This window comes from Monomorium pharaonis, chromosome 1, assembly GCF_013373865.1.
Source record: "Monomorium pharaonis isolate MP-MQ-018 chromosome 1, ASM1337386v2, whole genome shotgun sequence".
Taxonomy (NCBI): Eukaryota; Metazoa; Arthropoda; class Insecta; order Hymenoptera; family Formicidae; genus Monomorium; species Monomorium pharaonis.
This window is the reverse complement of record NC_050467.1, coordinates 170,111-188,361: the sequence shown is the minus strand read 5'-3', so window position 1 is coordinate 188,361 and position 18,251 is coordinate 170,111. Positions and strand designations below refer to the sequence as shown.

Here is an 18,251-nt window from a genome sequence, read left to right as displayed (position 1 = left end):
CTCTCCCGGTCTCTTCCAGTATAGATAACCATTTATACAAATTTGACAGCTGTCAAAATTCGATCGCAATGATTACTCTCGCAACACGTAGTAAGCGCAATGAGAGAACCAATCGGCATCGCGGAAAAGCGACAACAATACTTCGAAAGATGCGAGTATCGATGCCATGCCCTTTTTTAGAAAGGATTCACAGTTCCAACTTGATTCATATAAGACGAATTAAAATAGACATTCTTAATATCTTAGAAAATGTATACACTTTCTTCTTTAGCATTTAAAATATTTAAAATTACGCGTTAAAAAATGTTATTATTGCACATCTTGTCTCTTAAAGTTACAAGTTGAGGAATAAGAAAAGTTATTTCGTTAAATTAATTTAGAAAATTTTATAAGACTAGTTATGAAATATATTTAGAATAAATTTTGAAATGTACAATAAAATTTTCTATTCGCATATTACATTTAAATATTATTAATTTTTATTAATTACAGATCGTTATCCACACAGAGTGATTCTTTACATAATAAATTCAAAAATTCAAAATCCGCACATTTTTTCAGAAAATTGTATATACAAATGCATAAATATATATATATATATATATATATATATATATATATACATACATATATACATATACATATACATATATAATTTTCCGAATTATATATATGTATATATGTATAATTTAACGCATTATATAATTTATTAACAATATATATTTAACACAAAAATAAAGTGACATCTTACTCCTAATTTCCTCTTTTGCTATAAAAAGAATGTTATATTAAAAAGTTGGAAATTAAAAAAAGGGATTTTTAGTACGATATTTATTAATCCCTTTTGTGTTGTATACTTTTGATGAATGGATTGTACATGCGCGGAAAAAAGGGAGGGAAAGAGAGAGAAAAAAAAGGAAGACATGAAAAAAGAAAGAGGAGAGGAAACAGATTTAGTTATAATAAAATTATAAAAACTACAAAATCCATAAATATAAGACTTTTATTGATTAATATAATTTTTCATATATATACACTCTGATAAGCATTTTATTGTGATACTGTATTTACAACCCAAACACAAAAATGACAAATAGCATACATTTATAAGAAATTAGAATTTCTTATATAATAATAAAACAAATTTTTAAAACAGTAAGAGGTAATATTACATTTTTAAAACTTATTACGATTATAATTTTAAGAATCTTATCTAATGACAGTTAAAAATTAAATGTTCATTTACAACATTACATAACCAACATATTTAAATTGCCTTGCAATATTCTTTGATAACTTAAGGGGATGCTGGAGTTGTCTGTTTTACCGACAAAAAAATAGTAATTTTTGTTTCGCAATATCTTTTTATATCTTTTATAGATTTGAAAATTCTTCTCCAGAATAAAAGAATATGCATTGCTACCAGTCTGTGGAGTGGAGTTTCTACCAAAACCGGGAAAAAATTGTTAATTTTCTGTCACATTATAACAATGTTTGCTTAATAGAAAAGATCTACAGTTTGTACTTACGAAATTCGTATTCACAGACTAGTAGACAACGAGAACAGTGTCGAGTTTCGAAAATTAGATTTGAGTGCTTAACTGATATGAAATTGCGAAACGAAAATTTAGATTATATACGCGTAAAAAATCGATAAGTAGAGCAATAAAAAAAATTTTATTCTGTTTTCGATATAAAGTCCAATGCACAGATGGATATTAATATGTGTACTTTAATTCTGGAAAAGAATTTCCAAATCTATAAAAGAAATATATACGAAATCTCATTAATGATGTGCACGAATGACTCTACATTATCGACCCCGATCAAGTTTGAGAGGCAGTCCAGCATCCCCTTAAAGATTACTCACATCCTAATAACTAAATTTTATTTAATAAATGAATATAAATATATTTATACAATGATTACTAATTAATTTTTCAAGAACTCCATACAAATTGACAAATTCAAAAATATGAAATATAAATTAAAAATATCCTTGCTTAACATTAATACTTATTTTTAAATAAAAAACTCCTATTTTTATCGCATTTGTTTATAGTTTAATTTTTTATTCATTTAATCAAATGATATAATAGTACTACATCATCTCTTTACTAGCTCATTTACAATAAGGATCTAATTTAAGAAAAACAAAATTTTCCAGTTTAAATATTTTAAATCACGACTATCTGTACTTGCAGTGCCTTTTTAACGAAATTTTCACTAAAATTCTTATATTTCTTTTTGCAGACAACTTAAAACTTTTTTTAGTTATGTAGTTTTTGTAGTAAATTAGCGATATACTTATTTGAGTAAAATAATCAATACAGCTAATGAACCAATACAGTCAATACTAATTAATCACATCAATCAATACTAATTAAGAATTAGATATCCATTTATTATATCAAATAAATTGCCTTTGTCATTCAATCATCTTTGTAATAAATTATCAAAATTGAAACATAATTTCTTGCTTATAGTTTATCATTATTTTAATATTTTATAAATTAGTATATCTATCATTAACTATATATTCTTAGTATGAATGAAATTTAAACTTTCATGATAAATCTGACCAAAATCTGATTTGGGCCAGATTTATTTAGTCTACAAGACTTCCGATGCAGAATCCTTAGGTAAATTTTCCATGATCCTTGCAAAAGGCTTTACTCTCAATTTACCAATTTTCTCGTTTTGTTCTCTGTGATCAAGCATGGCTGTTACTTTGGTTGTCTGTTGATCTGCTGTATTCTTGATGTTATCATGATGATGATTATCATCATCATCTACAGTAATTACCTCAGGAATTGTGACCTCTTTATTGATGCTTGTCTGTGTTACTGGGGGATTAGATGAGTTATTGATTTTTGCCACCTCTTGAGTTTCAGAGTTTGAGATATACACGAAATACATATGAGAGTTTCTCAAATGTTTCTTATACGAGATCTCATCAAGAAAGATACATGGACACAATAAACATTCTATTATAGAAGCTTTCTGAGCCTGATTCATCTGTGGAATGTTCAATTTCTGAGTTCGGATGGAATCTGCATGAGCATACTTAAGATGAGCGTGGAAGAACATCAAAGATGGATATTCTAGCGGACATAACGGGCATGAATAACTATAATTGTAGTTGTTTTCTGATTCTGATTTCTGATTTGTAATTCTGTTGCTTTGCCAAGATTGTGGCATAACATGTTTGAATGTTGATAAAGATATAGTTGATAAAGGACATACAGATGTTGTTTTGGATTTATTTTCAACTATTACAGATCTATTTAATGATGAAACTGAATTAGCTTTATATTCATTGATTGACTTAACTTTTGAAGGAACTTCATAACTTTTTCGGAGATCATTAGCTGATTTAGATGGAGAAGTTGAAGCGTTAGCTTTAGATTCGGTATTTGATACAAAAGTTTTAAATGTTGTTGACCCAGTAGATAAAGAAAGTGAATTGTTATTTCTGAATTCTGTTTCACTTGATGCGACATTTCTTGAACTTGTTGATCCAATGGATGATGAACATGAAGTATCCGTTTTTGATTCCGTGTTATCATTAGATACAGCGTTTGATACGACAGTTTTGAAAATTGTTGATCCAGTTGATAAAGGAGCTGAACTGTTATTTCTTATTTCATTATTTGATACGACGAGCTTTAAAGATTTTTGTCCAATGGAGAGAGAAACTGAAGTATTCGTTCTTGATTTCGTGTTCGATGCGATAGTATTACATGACGAAATATTGTCCTGATTAGATTTGTTAATACATGAAATAGAAGAGATTGGCGTCTTCTCTGTAATTTTCTTCAAAGTTTTCAATTTCTTTAATTTAATAGTAGTTCCATCGTTTATTCCAGTTTTAGGCATAATATTAGTAACAATATTAGATTGTTGAATTGCTGATTTTTGAAGAAATTGAATCGACTTATCTTCAGATGATGATATTGAAGATGATGATGGTGTTTGATCAGTTTCAGCAAATTGTTTCTGTATGTCATAGCTATTAGTAATGGGAAGAGCTAGTCTTAAAGTAGCTCTTTTATTTAACATATCATCCATATGAACATGAACAATGTGTGTTTGGACACTGCTGGCAGTAGAGAATTTCATATCGCAGAATACGCAATTATATTCAGTTACATTAGCTATATTGTTGATGTTCTTAGATTCATATGAATGTTCTGCTATCTTGCGTGTAATGTTCGAAGATGACTTCTGATTACAATTTTTCCTATTATCCGTATTGTTAGTAGTATTTGAATGTGAGTGTTTCTCGTGACATTTCAATGCAATAAGAGTTTCCAAAACTTCACCACAAATATGACATAAATGTCCATTATAAACATCACGACAATGGTGAGTTAATTTCCTATGTTGATCAAGTAATGGAAATGTTCTACATCGTCTTTCACACTTGTCACATTTAAAATCGCCATCATTGGCATAAAACTCTACGTGCTTTGCCATATGATTCATATCTGTACATTTCAGCTGACAAATTTGGCAAATACACTCATTGGATGGCTGTTTTTTTTGTTTATGGTTCATAATAACATTTTTAATCTGCTCCTGGGCATTTTGAGATGAGTAATCTGAACGGTTTCTATCTTCAAATTCTTTTGCAGTTTCAGCTAAATTTACTTCATTCGAATGAACATGCATGTTGTGCGAATAAAAATGTGACTCGTGATTAAATCCCTCGTTACATATATCGCAGATATAACTGTATAACTTGCGTTTATCCTCTGAATAATGTATAAGTTTATTATGATGATGAAACATGTACATTCCTTGAAAGTTTTGTTCGCAAAGTTTGCACTTGAACGTGTGGTTTTTGTAATAATACATCCGGTGCTCTACGTAACGATCATGAGTCTCAAATACCAAGTTACAAATATTACACATTGCGGTGTGGGTTGTAACTGTTTCATCAGATTTCTCTTGATTATTGAGATTGCGCGTAAGGGTGTTGAGCATTTGTTGACCATGCAAGTGTAATATATGAGGTCGAAGATCGTGTTTTTTTAAAAAGCCTTGGTTACAGAATACACAATGGAAACTGTAAGTCTTGGAAATCTGCGGTACGTGCGCTGCAGTGATATGTGTCTGTAGAAGACGTTTAGAACTAAATCCGGTGCCACACATTGGACAGATATCGGTAGTAAAGCTAAAAGTACGTACATGTATCTCCAAATTCTTGGAATTCTGAAATTGTTTTCCACATATATCGCAAGGATAAGTCACATTTTTTCCTGTAACGTCATCCAATTGTGTATTTGTAATATTCTGATTATTAACTGTGGAATTATTATTTTCTAAAAGCTTCGTAGAATTTTGTGATTCGTTGACGGTTTCGAGTTTCTCTTCATTTAATAAGTTATTCTTAACAAGAATTTGTTTGGCTTTATTAGTTCTCGATTCATTTTCACAAAGCGAAACTTTATGTTCGTTTAATTTCTTTAAATAATCATTATTTAAAGGTTCACATGGAGTATTTGAATTAATCTCTTCATTACATGTAACTATATTTTCATCAGTATTCTTCTGCTGCACCTCAAGACTTTCCTTCGAATATGAACTTGTCTGTTCCATGAAATCTTCCTGTTTTTCTTCTTTTATTGCGCAACAACTTTGATGTGCTAATAAAGATGATTGTGATGAGAATGTTTTGTCACATTGAAAACACTTATAAGCGTTTTTTATCAGGCTGCAGTTTAATTCGACGTTTACTTGATATTGGTCGTCCTTTCTTTGAATATACTTCAGACAATGAACATATAAATGTTGCTTCAGTTCTTCATAATCGGATAATAAAGTGTAACAAATGCAACATTGATTTTGTTCAAATTGATGTTCGCGTAGATAATGCTGAAGTAATTTATGCCTCCCTGTATATCGTGCATCACATATGCTTGACATGTATGCTACATGAGTCGACTTAATATGTAGACGTTTGGCCAATTTTGAAGTAAAACTCTTCTCACAAATTTTACACAAAAAGTAATTATAATTGTATTTCTCCAAGTCCGATTCTTTTATATCTGTTTTCATAACTGTAGCTTTTATATCTGGAACAACTGGAGCTAAACGCTCCAGAGAAACTTCTAAGTCTTTGAGTATCATTGTATTTCGCACTTCACTTTTTTGATCACTTTTTTGATCCAACGTAAGATTGCCTTCAATAGTAAGAGAGTTGTTTCCCACATCGGTTGTAGAAATCTGATAAGAATTTTTTAGTCGTTCGTCACATCTTGTTAAAGAAATTGTACACTTCTTACACTTAAAACGAGCTTTAAGTTTCGAATCTATTTTACTTAAATCAATATTCTGTTCTTTTTTAATATTAGATTCTATGTTAAATCGAGACTTCTTAGGTATATTTTTGCTTTTCCTCATTCTTGAATTCGAATCTGCTTCCACATAAGAGACTCCATTTAGAGATCGTAAACTATAAGGTACTCCACGATCATACGAAACGTCACTCACTTGATCCTCGGTTCCTTTATCTTTGGCCGTATCGGGAAGGTTTTCCAGAAAAGATTTCATTATTTCAACATCTGCATATAATTTTACAAATGGTTTTTTACACTTTTCAGGTTGTGCATTTTGTTCCAGAGTAGAATGTGCTTTTTGTTTGGAATAGTTATCTAATTTTGCAGGTGAAAAATCAATTTGCTCATTACATTCTTTTGGCCTTAGATTTCCTCTTGTTTGTTTATCATGATGTGAAGCACACGTAGAAAACTCATCTTTCGTAATGTTTAATTTATTTGGACTAATTTTAATATCGCGTTTCTTTTTGCAAAGTTCAATATATTCCGTTAATGTTGGTTGCCGTAATCTTTTACCAGTTAGTGACATCTCATCGGATGATTCGTTAATCGTTGATTTTTCAGTATCTATCATATTATTATCGCAAGATTTATTAACGTTATTTATTACGGTATCTATCTTCTCTGATTTAACAAGATTATTAAAACACAATAATTCATCATTTATATTAGTTCTTAAAGTATCATCTTGAGAAGAAGTATTTACATTCTCAGATCTGGAAGTACTGTGTTTAACTGTGTTATTAAAAAATATTAACTCACTGTGTATGTGAAACAAGTGAGATTGTAAAAGCCCTTTTTCCTTAAAGGTACGACTGCAAAAATTACAATGGTATCTAAATGTCTTTATGCGAACCCTATGCTCGCGGGGACACTTGTGGGACTGTAATTCCTCTTGTGTTACGTAATGTTGTCTACAAAACCTACAGTTGTTATCTTTTTCAAAGGCATAATGTTGTTTATGGACTATACAATTTTTAAAAGAAGAGAACTTTCTAAAACATATGTCACATTTATTTGCGTCAACAGATTTCTTTTTTACTAATTTACTTTTATGTCGTAGTTTTCTTCTTTTTTTTATGGTATCTTTAGTTGAGCGTAATATATTAACGTTCTTATTGTTAGAGGTTTTATTAAAACATTTTTGTTTCTTAAATTGTAAGGTATTATCTATTTCTTTCTTCGTTTTTGTAACTTTACGCTCAACATTAATAATCTCGTTTACATCATTTGAATGTGTATGATGACTATTCGATAAATGTTTACTTTCTGTACTATTTATGTCTTTACACGAAATACTTTTAAATGATGATTCGTCGCGATAATGGTAATCGTGATCAATCAAACTAAAGCAATTTTTATTTAATATATCTTCTATTGTATCGGAATCCGATGTCGTATCCTTAGGTTCTTCCTTAATCTTCACCCCACTTTGAATTTCGGTATTAAGCTGAAAAATATGTAATTCTTAAATTCTTAAATTTACTTCAGGGCAATAAAATTTTCTTATCTTTATAATCTCAAGAATATAAAAAATAATTCTAAAAGACAAAATATAGTTACTAAAGATGCTAATGTGACAGAATTGCCGAAAACAGGTTCGAAGGGATGTGTAGGATAATTTTTACACGTGTAAAATGATTTTTAATTCTGTCAAGTTAATTCAAAAATTCAAACCTGTATAATGTCAATAATTCTGTCACTTTAGCATTCCCTAACATGATGTAAGGAGTATAAGATACAAAATCACTTGCCTATATATCGACTAAAAAGTTATGAATAAACTGAAAAAATTGAGACATAACGCTAAATGTTAATGTAAATGTCTATGAAACAAAGCTTTTTATAAAAAAAGAGCATGGACAAAAGAATCTATAAATGTAGTATGAAGAGTGTGTGTGTGTGTGTGTGTGTGTGTGTGTGTGTGTGTGTGTGTGTGTGTGTGTGTGTGTGTGTGGCCAAGAAAACTTATAAAATGTTTGCGATAAGAGGAAAATGCTTTATTCTTTATTTGCTTGGCGTCTCTTTCTAAAAGTTGACACATTAGACTGCGCATATACTACTAGATCGCACACTGCCCTTTGCAAGCTGTTATTGAGTTGGGGGAAGAAATCTTCAAAAAGATATCTCACAAGGGAGGTTAGGCAATCCAAAAATTCAGAAAAGTTAAATGTTTTTAAGAGTATTTTAAAGTTATAAAAAAACGCCGCAAACGTGGCATCTTCTAGAGCTTTTGCATCGACCACTTCTACCTTAATCCGTGATCTAAGGTTGACATCGTCGGTGTCAACAAATGTAAACGAAGATATCAAAAGGTGCGTTATAGCTCATCCGTAATAATTTCTCAAGGATGCCAAGCAATTTGCATTTCGTACTTTAGTTCAGGACTTAGCGGATATGAAGTATATCTAATCTTTTGAGAATCATTGAGTAGTGACGAAAACACCCAACAGTGTCAACTTGTAAAAAGACAGCGCTAAACCCCTTATCTTACCATAAATTTCAAAGCCTCCCTGACGGAAAAATTTCTACAAAATTCTAAAAAACTACAAAAATTTACAAAAGTGTTCCAATTCTAACATTTTTTTGTAGTTTCTACAGAAAAATGCTAGAATTGGAACACTTTTGTAAATTTTTGTAGTTTTTTAGAATTTTGTAGAAAATTTTTCCGCCAGGGCTGTCTTACACTTCGTTCATAGACTCTTTGATCCATGTAAAAAACATTTACTAATACAATATTTATTAATATTAGCATTACTACTTATTATTGTAAAATTGACATCTAGTGCTTAACTGTGGAATGTTCTCAGGAAAATCCATCGACATGTAAAATGAACCGCAAGTAGCAGTAGAAGAGGAAGCAAGGCACGTAAAATGTGAAACAGATATGTTGATCACTCTACGATTTTCCTTTCTACTGTCAGTAATGTATATCAATGAGAAAATCACAATGATTTTGGCCGTGATTACATCTTATACTCTTAAAGCTCGTCTACAATAGAAGTCGTGCAATCGTAGATAGTACTCACAGTTTTAAGACGCCTAGACAAAAACGCAATCGCAATATGCACACTGTCTACATAAGCCGATATTTATAATCAAGTCTCATATTTAAAATCGTCTTAAGTAGAGAACTTCTAGTAAAAAAAGACGAGTCTTTCCTAACTGACTTACAATTGTACATTGAGATGCATTGATTCATTGGGTTATAGTAGTAGCCTGACTTATCGACATATATAATATATACATATCCACTGAAATATAAGTATACTGGAAGCATAAACTTAAATAAGTCTGTAACTGGAAGTAACATTAAACGGTCAAAACGCGAGGGAAAGATGAACGATACCCAAGGACAGTAATTCTTTAATATGATTCTTGCCTTTATTTCTTAATTGGATCTATAAAAGTAGCAATTAATCATAATAAAGAATTACTGAGCGCTTACTGATTTGCTTCGGTAGGTAACCGGACAGAATCTATACAAAATGGCGAAGGAAGCATTTCTCAAAGATACGTAGGATCCATAAACTTATTTCTGAAAATTGATAACACTGTTGCGCATTAAGAGTACGCAACAGTGTTATCAACTTTCAGAAATAAGTTTATGGATCCTAGGGATCTTTGAGAAATGCCAACATTCCTCCGTCATTTTTTATGGATTCTGCCCGGTTATCATTTGCTTCGTCTGTTAAATGCGGTCATTTTGTCGTAGATTGTACAGCACAGTTTTTACCATTGTGCATATCATATATATATCTCATTGTCATGATGACATGTCAGACATGCGCCTGTACGATCCTAAGATGGCGGCGGTTGACAAGGTGTGAGTCATGGAGTGCGTTCGGGGAGACGCTATTAGCGCTATCAGCATCAGTTTATCCTTGTTTCACTTTTAATGAGTAATGAAGATGGACTGATGCTGGTAGCGCTAATAGCGTCTCCCTGAACGCACTCATAGACTAACGTAGACGGAGCCTTTTGGGAGGGGTAGCAGATTTTTGCGGTAAGAGGAGAGTTCATGAACTTCGGTCAGTTCCGTCGCGATTCGACTATGTTCGGCATTATATCGTCCGTCGCTCACTCGCTCTCGCTCTTTCTCTCGTTCTCTCTCTCCCTCTTGTAGTCATATTCTCTCTCGCTCGCGCTCTCTTTCTCTCTCTCTCTTCCTCTTGCAGTCATATGTCGAATTATTAGTCGAATATTATCGAGCGTACCCGAATTCAACCGAAGTTCATGGAGTACCTCTTCACCCCGAATATCAGCCCCCTCTCGTGACTCGTTCTAAGTGATAGGTAATGCTCCGTCTACGTTAGTCTATGATGTGAGTAGAGTTCGCGCTTCTTTGATTATAGGACTCTAATACTCATATATTGCTAGTTGGGCTCGGAAGAGGGTGAAAACCATAGAGATATATAATATAGAGTCAACCTTCTGTGAGCGGAGCTGTCCGCATCTTCTATGGGATAGAACGATATGTAGTAAGGTGTTGTCTTCGTCACTCAGCCAGTCTGGTGGGAGAGCGCTCCCCGCTCCCCGTACATCGAAGCGTGCGTGGGGTACAAACGGCATCGCGAGGTACGGGGAGCGGGGAGCGCGCCTCTGAATCTCCCACCAGACTAGCTGAGTGACAAAGACAACACCTTACTACATATCATTCTATCCCATAGAAGATGCGGACAGCTCCGCTCACAGAAGATTGACTCTATATTATATATCTCTATGGTGAAAACATTACGGTGCTACTTGATGTACTTTGACAGTTTTGCGCACGCGCAAAAGTCGCTCTCGCTACCGCGCGCTTCGCGCGTGTCTACTAACCATATGCCACGCACAACGATGCAGGTACATGATTTTCACTACGTCTATCTCTCTTTGATTTCATCCACTCCTCCTATGGAATGAAGGTGCCTTTTCACGCTAACGCTTGACGCTCATTTTCAGCGTCAAAAGACATCACGTGACTAAAAATGAAGATACCCATTCGTCATTTTTAATCACGTAATGTCTTTTAACGCTGAAAATAAGCGTTGAGTATCAGCGTGAAAAGGCACCTTATGTCCGACGTTAGCAATATAGTCTTATTACATATATGGTACACATGCGGAGAAGATTAAAAAAAGAAACTGCTCTTCGGATAACAATCTGTTCTTTCCTCGCATTTCGCTTATGACATATGCATGCTAGTAATACCTTCTAGTATATCTATATTTCAGTATACATATCTCAGTATCATATATAGTAAGATAAAGATGGGTATACATGTAAGTTAATAAGTCAGGTCTACTATTATGACCTAGCGGATCAATGCACCTCGGTGTACACTTTGAGCATTTGCGACGCCAATACAAAACAGATTACGTAACCAGCAAAGATCCTCTAGTTTACGGGCTAAGATTCAATTTCATCAATCAGGGTTAGACGAATTAACGGTCAGTTATCAGGGCGGCCAACAGATGTAAATACTTTGACATCAAGACTGACAAGAGGAGATTTATATTGGTCGCCCTGATAACTCTGACAGTCGGTTCGTCTAACCCTTAGACCATATACTACTGGACTGCGCATCACCTCTTGTACACGGCGTCATTAACATATACTATTGTGACCAAAAATAAGGTGAATTTTTCATTTAAACTTCGCGGGAACTATAAAATCATGAAATTATTTTTTTGTGGGTTGGTAGTACTGTCTTTAACATCTATGCAGAGTTTCATGTCAATATATTTAATTGCTGCAGAGCTACACGTGTTTTTGTAAACATACAAAAGTAAGTTTTTCGATTTTTACTATATCTGATTTTGTTGAGCAAAGAATTTGCATTAAATTTTGCGGAATGAATATTCTGCTGCGGAAACGTTGAGGATGTTGCAGAAAGCCTTTGATGATAAGGCTATGTCACAAAAAAATGTTTACAAGTGGTACAAAAACTTGAAAGAAGGCCGAGAACGAGTTCAAGACGAACAACGCCCCGGACGAAATTAAGTGTTTTTGAAACCAATCGAGATTTGACGCGTTTGAGGCACAAAACATCTTTTAAAATAATTTGTGTTGATCCAAATGAAATGCCCGCAGCATCAGCAAGGTCTCTAAGTGTCAATCGACAATTTTCGAGCACCAAATCTTTTATTTCCTTGACGTGGCTTTCATCGGTAGATGTTGATGGTCGTCCGGGATGCTGTTCATCTTGAACTCGTTCTCGGCCTTCTTTCAAGTCTTTATACCGCTTGTAAACATTTTTTTTTGCGACATAGCTTTATCACCAAAGGCCTTCTGCAACATCCTCAACGTTTCCGCGGTAGAATATTCATTCCGCAAAATTTAATGCAAATTCTTTGCTCAACAAAATCAGACATAGTAAAAATCGAAAAACTCACATTTGTATGTTTACAAAAACACGTGTAGCTCTGCAGCAATTGAATATATCGACATGAAACTCTGCATAGATGTCAAAGACAGTACTACCAACCCACAAAAAAAATAATTTCATGATTTTATAGTACCCACAAAGTTTAAATGAAAAATTCATCTTATGTTTTATTACAATAGTATGTAATACTTATATATTGCTTGCTTAGAAGAGAGTGAAAACATTACGATGCTACTTGATGTACCTTGAGTTTTGCGCACGCGCAAAATGAGTCAGCACAAACGCCCGCTATTTCAATGTATATATGTCACTAGAGCGGTGTCTCTTTCTTTTTATTCAGCAACAATTTTCATAGACAATGCGCAGTCCAATAGTATATGGTCTAAGGTCTAACTGTGGTTGGTAAAATTGAACCTGAGGAAGGGAACCGAGTCTAAAGTCCAAGTTTGGGTAAGAAAAGGGGGTATTAAGTCAACCATGCGGGGGAATTGCTTTTCACCATAATGTTTCCTAGTAGCGCACACATAGACATATGTCTGTGACATGTTCACGTTCGCTGTGTGGTATTGTGAAACAAGTAACATGGATTATGTCTATGGCATAAAAATAAACGTTTGTCTTTCATGTCACATATACGCAAATATGAGTTCTATGTGTGCGATTCAAGAAACAAATATGCCTTCACCTGGCGCAAACGTGCATCCTCGTTAAAGCTTGTGCACTGCTCCCTTCTTTCTTAAGGTCATAACACGTACATTTCCATAATCGTAAAGTTTTGACCAATCGCATTGCTCAATTTCTTACATTGACGTTTACAGAAATGTACGTGTGATGGGCCTATATATGAAACTACAGATGCATAGCATAAGACCGCTAAACCAATTATTTTACGTAAATCAATGTAACTTTATACTGGGAACTCGTTGGTTCAATGGTCTTATGCTATGCTTATGCTACACTATGCATTTTGTGTGTGATGGGGCCCCCGCACAGACTTTTACATAAGTGTTTAGTGCATGACACATAAGAGAATTAATCAATCAGAGTCGTTTATTTCCCTCTCCAGGATATAAATAAAGATCTCTGATTGGTTAATTCACTTATGCACAAAATGCATAATGCATAAGTGAATTAACCAATTAGGGGGTCTATTCTTGAAACGAGGACCCTAGATGTCGTATGCAATATTGTATGCTATCACACACTATCCTGTTAACATTGATCGTCAGTTAGTTTAACCGGGGTTGGTGAAATTGGCCCTAATATGTAAATGTTTTTTAGTATAATAAACAATTTCTAACTAAATAAAAAAGGAGGGTCAATAAAAGTCAAAATTGGTTTTCTAACCAAAATTTTGCGGAATCTGCTGAAATCTACTGTACAAGTTAAGATGCAAGCGATTATAGTTCAGTGATAAGGAATTTTGAAGGGATACATTATCCGAAAAAATATTACAAACAAAAATTACTTGAGTTTAAAAAAATTATAACTTTAAAGAGATTACATAGATATTTCTTTATTCCTGTATCTAATAATTTTATGAAGTTATTTTTTATGTAAAAAAATTTTCAGTGGCTGTTTATATATTCTATTATCAATAATTGGATTCTGTTTTTCAGCGTTCTACTTTTCCGCTCATACATAAATGCGCTCTTATGCATTATACATTATGTACAAAGTGGCCTTTACTTGGACACAGTAAAATTGGACACAGTGCAGATGGACATGTTGCAAATGGACACAAAATAATGTACACTGTACATTTCTACACCGTAAAGTTGTACACCGCAAAGTTGTACACCGTACATTTCTACATCGTAACCGTGGCTCCCCACACACACACATATACGCGCGTGCGCGGAGGAGGGTGCTCTAAACACAAGAGTATAGAAATGTACGGTGTACAACTTTACGGTGTACAACTGTGCAGTATGCAAAATTCCTGTGTCCAAATAAATCGTGTGCATTTGAACCATGTACATTATTTTGTATCCATTTGCAACGTGTCCATTCGCACTGTATCTAATTGTACTGTGTCCAAGTGAGCCACTCCCTTATGCATAAGCTGCATCAGGACCCTACTACATCAATTTCATATACACATATCAATCGGTAAAATTAAAGACTTTAACCCCTGGAGACCATACGAGTGCGATTTGGGCAAAAATTTCATATTTTCGCCGTTTTCTAGTTACGTCCTGCAACGCCATCAAACTCGTACGACAAATATGTGTACCCATAACAGTAACCGACGCCATGTTATTTGACGCCAGTCGCCCTATAGCTGTTGAGCTAGAAGCATAAAAAATCTACCGAAACCTTAATTCGCATCCATGGCTTCGGCGTGTACAAAACCGGTTCTGCGATTAAAAAAAAATCGTTATTTTTGAAATTGTTTTTTACGGAGCATGTAAGTATTTAACCGCAAATTATACTTTTCTTATCATATTAAAAAAAATAGCCACATACACTACAGAATAAAAAACTATATTCTATGTACAGAGTTTTATGTAGAGGCCTAAATATGATAAAAGGTATAATTTGCGGCGAAATATTTACATGCTCCGTAAATAAAATTAATCAATTTCAAAAATAACGATTTTTTTTAAATCGCAGATACCGGCTTTGTACACGCCGAAGCCACACGGGTCTGAAGAAAGAATATTTGAAAAGTCTCACTTTTCTATTAATTAAATCACAGCTTTGCAGGCGTTTAGAAAATCAAAGTTTATGACTTAATATGAAAAATGTTACTTAAAAAATATTAAAAGTTGTTGATGTACCGGTAAGTAATTTTAGTATTATAAAGAAAGAGACTCGAGCAAGATGTGCGCTTTGCGAACACGAAAATGCGGCCAGAACTCGACTCAAGTGTTGCAGTTGTCAGGGGTGTATTTGCGATAATCATAGGGTTGGCCTATGTATAGAATGTAGGAATGATCAAAATTAAACCGAATGAAATGAGTTTAAAGCGAATAAAATTTGTCTATCCGAATATGCTTCTTTTATATTTTTTACCTACTAAAAAAATATCATATTTTCGATGCATTGTAAAAAATAGTTAAATTTTATATAGCCCTATAACGAATTTTCTTCTTTAAAATATAACTGTTCAACTTTAATTTCCCAAAGTTTCATTCAAATATCTTATTTATTAAAAAATGACACTCTAAAAAAGAAAAACGTATTTTTCGAAATCTTGTTTTGAAAATCGTGATTTTTCACTAGGTTAATGGTTTTTTTTTACTTTTGCAAGTATTTCCATCGAATTCTACGGGAAATGGTACCCTTATAAAGTATACATTTGAATTTGATTTGAATAATTACACATGAAATTATTAAAACTTAAAAATACAAAATCCCAAGTCGCATCCGTATGGCTACCGTGTAACTGGATAAAGGTGTAGCCTCCAGAGGTTAATATCCTTATGATAAAGTAGGAAACTATATTATTTTCCGCTCACATGTAAATGCACTCTTATACATTATGTACTGACTATGCAGAGCCTCACTACTACCATCTATATAGTATATATCAATTCAGTCGGTAAAATTGAAGACTTTAATATCCCCTATGATAAAGTAGGAAACTATACATTATCCTGCGTTTCCTATCATACCGACTTTAACATTGAATTATTGCAAGTCACCATATTGGGCGTGTCCCACTTCATGCTCGCAATGTTCCTGGAGTCATTTTATCTTTGTTATTTATCGAAGACTGCGTTCCAAAATTCGCCGCCAATACTAAAAATCTGTGGTTAACGTTACATACACATAACGTTACATATTGATTTTCAGTACTGGGTGAATTTTAAAACATGGCCTAAACAAAAAAAAATGATGCTCGTGAGCATTGCAAGTATTAAATAGAACGCGTTGTTATAGGCAAATGACACTGTCTAACATATAATATTAAGATAAGAATTGAATAATCGAAAAGAAAAATAAATTTGATTAATAGATCCATTATTTAATAGCCATTATTACAAACTTTACATTTTCTACAAGCAACCACTGCATATTACTATAAATTAGATTATTCACATAACTTATTCATTGAGCAAGCATTTTGTGCTTTGAAATCAACATTTGAATAATTATCAACTGTTATTCGACATGTTATCAACTACTAATCTAACATTATTAATATGTTAACTATTATCTTAATATATAGCTAATAAAATGACATAATTTAAAAGCTCTTTAATCAAGCTCTTGTATGAATATACAATTATTATTGTTATATGGATTCTTAGCATGAAACATTATCACATCTCTTGAAAATTAATTACGGATAATGGTAGTATAGGAGGATAAATTAAGATAAATTAAGGATACTAAAAAAAATTGAGTGAAAAGATATTCTAAAGATATAGGAAAAAAAAAAGTTAGAGATGGAGACATTCAAAGAATACAAAGCAATTTTAAAAAGCAAAAGAAGAACAAACTATAAAATCAGACAGAAAAATATCAAATGTCATGTGTTAAATAAGCACTTACAGCTGGATTTGTATTTATGAGTACAGGATCTACCACTCTTGAGTATGATTGAACTCTAGCCATATCCAGATGCTTACTCCTTCTGTAACATATTACATCATAGATTATATTATATTAAATTATATCAAGAGAACAATATTATCAATTATTCAGGTAAAGAATAATTTAATTCCATAACTAAAAATTTAATAAAAGAATTGATTAAATGAACATTATGTTGCAGCATTACAAAAATGTTTTATCAAAAGAAATTGACAAGTTTTTTTAATATAAAAATATAATATCAATCTACATGATATGACAAAAGTACATTGATACGAAACTTGATAATCTATGATATTTAAACAAAATAAAGCACAAATACATAAATGCATTGAATTTAATATAATTTGTAATTTATGTATTTTATGCTTTGGAAAAACAATTTTTTATTGTAAAATACATACAAAATGTTTCGTATAATATATCAAATTTAGGTTTAAAGTGAAATAATACAATTAATTTTAGAGCATCAGCAATATGTACCTGAATGCGAACGTATTCAGCAATTGAACAGGAGGAAAATCAGCAGTAACGATTTATGTTGATTTATAATCACTGATTGCACTTGCCTGCGATTACATGTTTTCGTAATACTATATTGCTTTGCATGGACTGCAACTTCTGATCTTCGAACAATTTACACTAGTGATTCACACTACACCAAGTCGAGTCTAACTGAGCACTGCTGAGCAAGTGATCACCGTGACCAAGCCAACACTGCCACAGCTGTACGTTACACAAAATGGCGGCGTCGGCGACGATACTAACGATACCTGAAACGGCGGAGGCCTGAGAGGATGCGCGTGGTCAATGACTCAGTCGGTCAGATCGGATAAACGATATATCGAGAAAGATCGATTGAGATAATCGATTATAAAAAATAACAACAATCAATTATTTAAAAAATATCAAAAATAATAAAAAAATATTTAATTCTTATTTACTGAAAATTGTTTTAATAACATTTATTTAATATCATATATAATGGTATA

The 18,251-nt window shown here is 32.7% G+C and overlaps 1 protein-coding gene across 2 annotated transcripts; it reads right to left on the bottom strand.

The window, feature by feature from the left end:
* Nucleotides 1-2,067: 2,067 nt before the first annotated feature.
* Nucleotides 2,068-18,037, bottom strand: LOC105840213. Of its 2 annotated transcripts, none has more exons than XM_036287753.1 (3): nt 17,829-18,037; nt 17,218-17,299; nt 2,068-7,794 (listed from the first exon to the last, which is right to left on the bottom strand). In XM_036287753.1, exons 2-3 carry the CDS (start codon nt 17,278-17,280, stop codon nt 2,614-2,616), a joined length of 5,244 nt encoding a protein of 1,747 aa, XP_036143646.1. In that variant the 5' UTR covers nt 17,281-17,299; nt 17,829-18,037; the 3' UTR covers nt 2,068-2,613. The 2 variants fall into 2 exon arrangements, with proteins under 2 accessions (XP_036143646.1, XP_036143642.1); XM_036287749.1 differs by having other exon boundaries at nt 17,743-18,034.
* Nucleotides 18,038-18,251: the final 214 nt, after the last annotated feature.